The sequence below is a fragment of the Myotis brandtii genome, unplaced genomic scaffold, assembly GCF_000412655.1.
Source record: "Myotis brandtii unplaced genomic scaffold, ASM41265v1 scaffold975, whole genome shotgun sequence".
Lineage (NCBI taxonomy): Eukaryota > Metazoa > Chordata > Mammalia > Chiroptera > Vespertilionidae > Myotis > Myotis brandtii.
Window position 1 is genome coordinate 439,087 of NW_005372049.1, and position 987 is coordinate 440,073.

At 69.0% G+C, this 987-nt stretch overlaps 1 protein-coding gene across 1 annotated transcript in view; it reads left to right on the forward strand.

Annotated features, from left to right (window-relative positions):
- Positions 1-987, forward strand: part of IPO9 (importin 9) — a 24,791-nt gene that overhangs the window by 1,456 nt on the left and 22,348 nt on the right. Inside the window, 1 exon segment of the mRNA XM_005886378.1 lies at positions 557-668. Within this exon segment, the coding sequence (XP_005886440.1) occupies positions 557-668 (112 nt within the window).

Genomic DNA, 987 nt, shown 5'->3' on the forward strand with positions numbered 1-987 from the left:
ACCCGGGGACCCCCCACCAGCCCAGCCCGGCCGCGTGCAGTTCTGCGGCCGGACGGGGTTGCTTGGCCGGGGATGGTGCTGACGTTGCTGCCTTAAGGCCCCTGCTCTGTGGAACCGGGAGGCTCCGGGGCCCGGAAGATTCCATCGGGGAGGAAGGGAAGACCAGACCGGCCTCCTGGGCACCTGGGCCTCCTCGGAACTCCGTCCCAGCTCCAGTCCCCTGGCCGGGCTCCGACTCGCGGCACCGCCTCCGTCTGGGGCGGGCGGAGCCCTTCCCTCCATCTCCTGGTGCTGCCCAGCCAGTGCCTTCTCCCGGGGGTGTTACTGGCGCCTTGAGAAACGGGAAGGGAGAAGCCTTCCTCTGTTCCAGCTGCCTCAGAACCGGCCCCCCAGAGGGACCCCGGTCTCCCTGGTAACCGTGGGGACCACCGGGCGGTCCATCACTCGGATCCTCGGCCGGCGGACGCCCGAGGCCTCTCGTGTTCCGACTTTTCGTCTCCGTTCCTGGGGTGCACCCCCTGCCCCCCGCTCTCAGTCGGCTGCTGTCTTTTCCCAGGTCTCCACCGCTCCCTCCCGAGACGAGTTCCCTCCGGACCTGTTTACAGTCCTGCACCCGGGCTCCTCCCGGGGGGCCGTCGTCTCCCCGAGGAACCGCGCGGCCACCGCGGGTGCAGCCTCCTCCTGGTGCTATCACCCCCAGGACGCTCACCCAGGGCTCCCGGAGCAGAACACCTGCGCGACCCTCGCTGCCCACGCACCTGCTTCTCGGTGGAGACTGCTGGGACCCCTCCAGAAACAAACACGGGGTCCCACCGCTAAGTTCTCACACACGCACCCCCTCCAGGCCCTTCAGGAGACTTGAGCACCCCTGAGACTGGTATCTGTGCTCTCCCCTCCTCCAGCACCCCGGCTCCCGTCCTCACCAAAGCTGGCTCGCAGACCACATGGCTCCATCCCCGACGACCACCGGGGACGGCCACCGTCCCA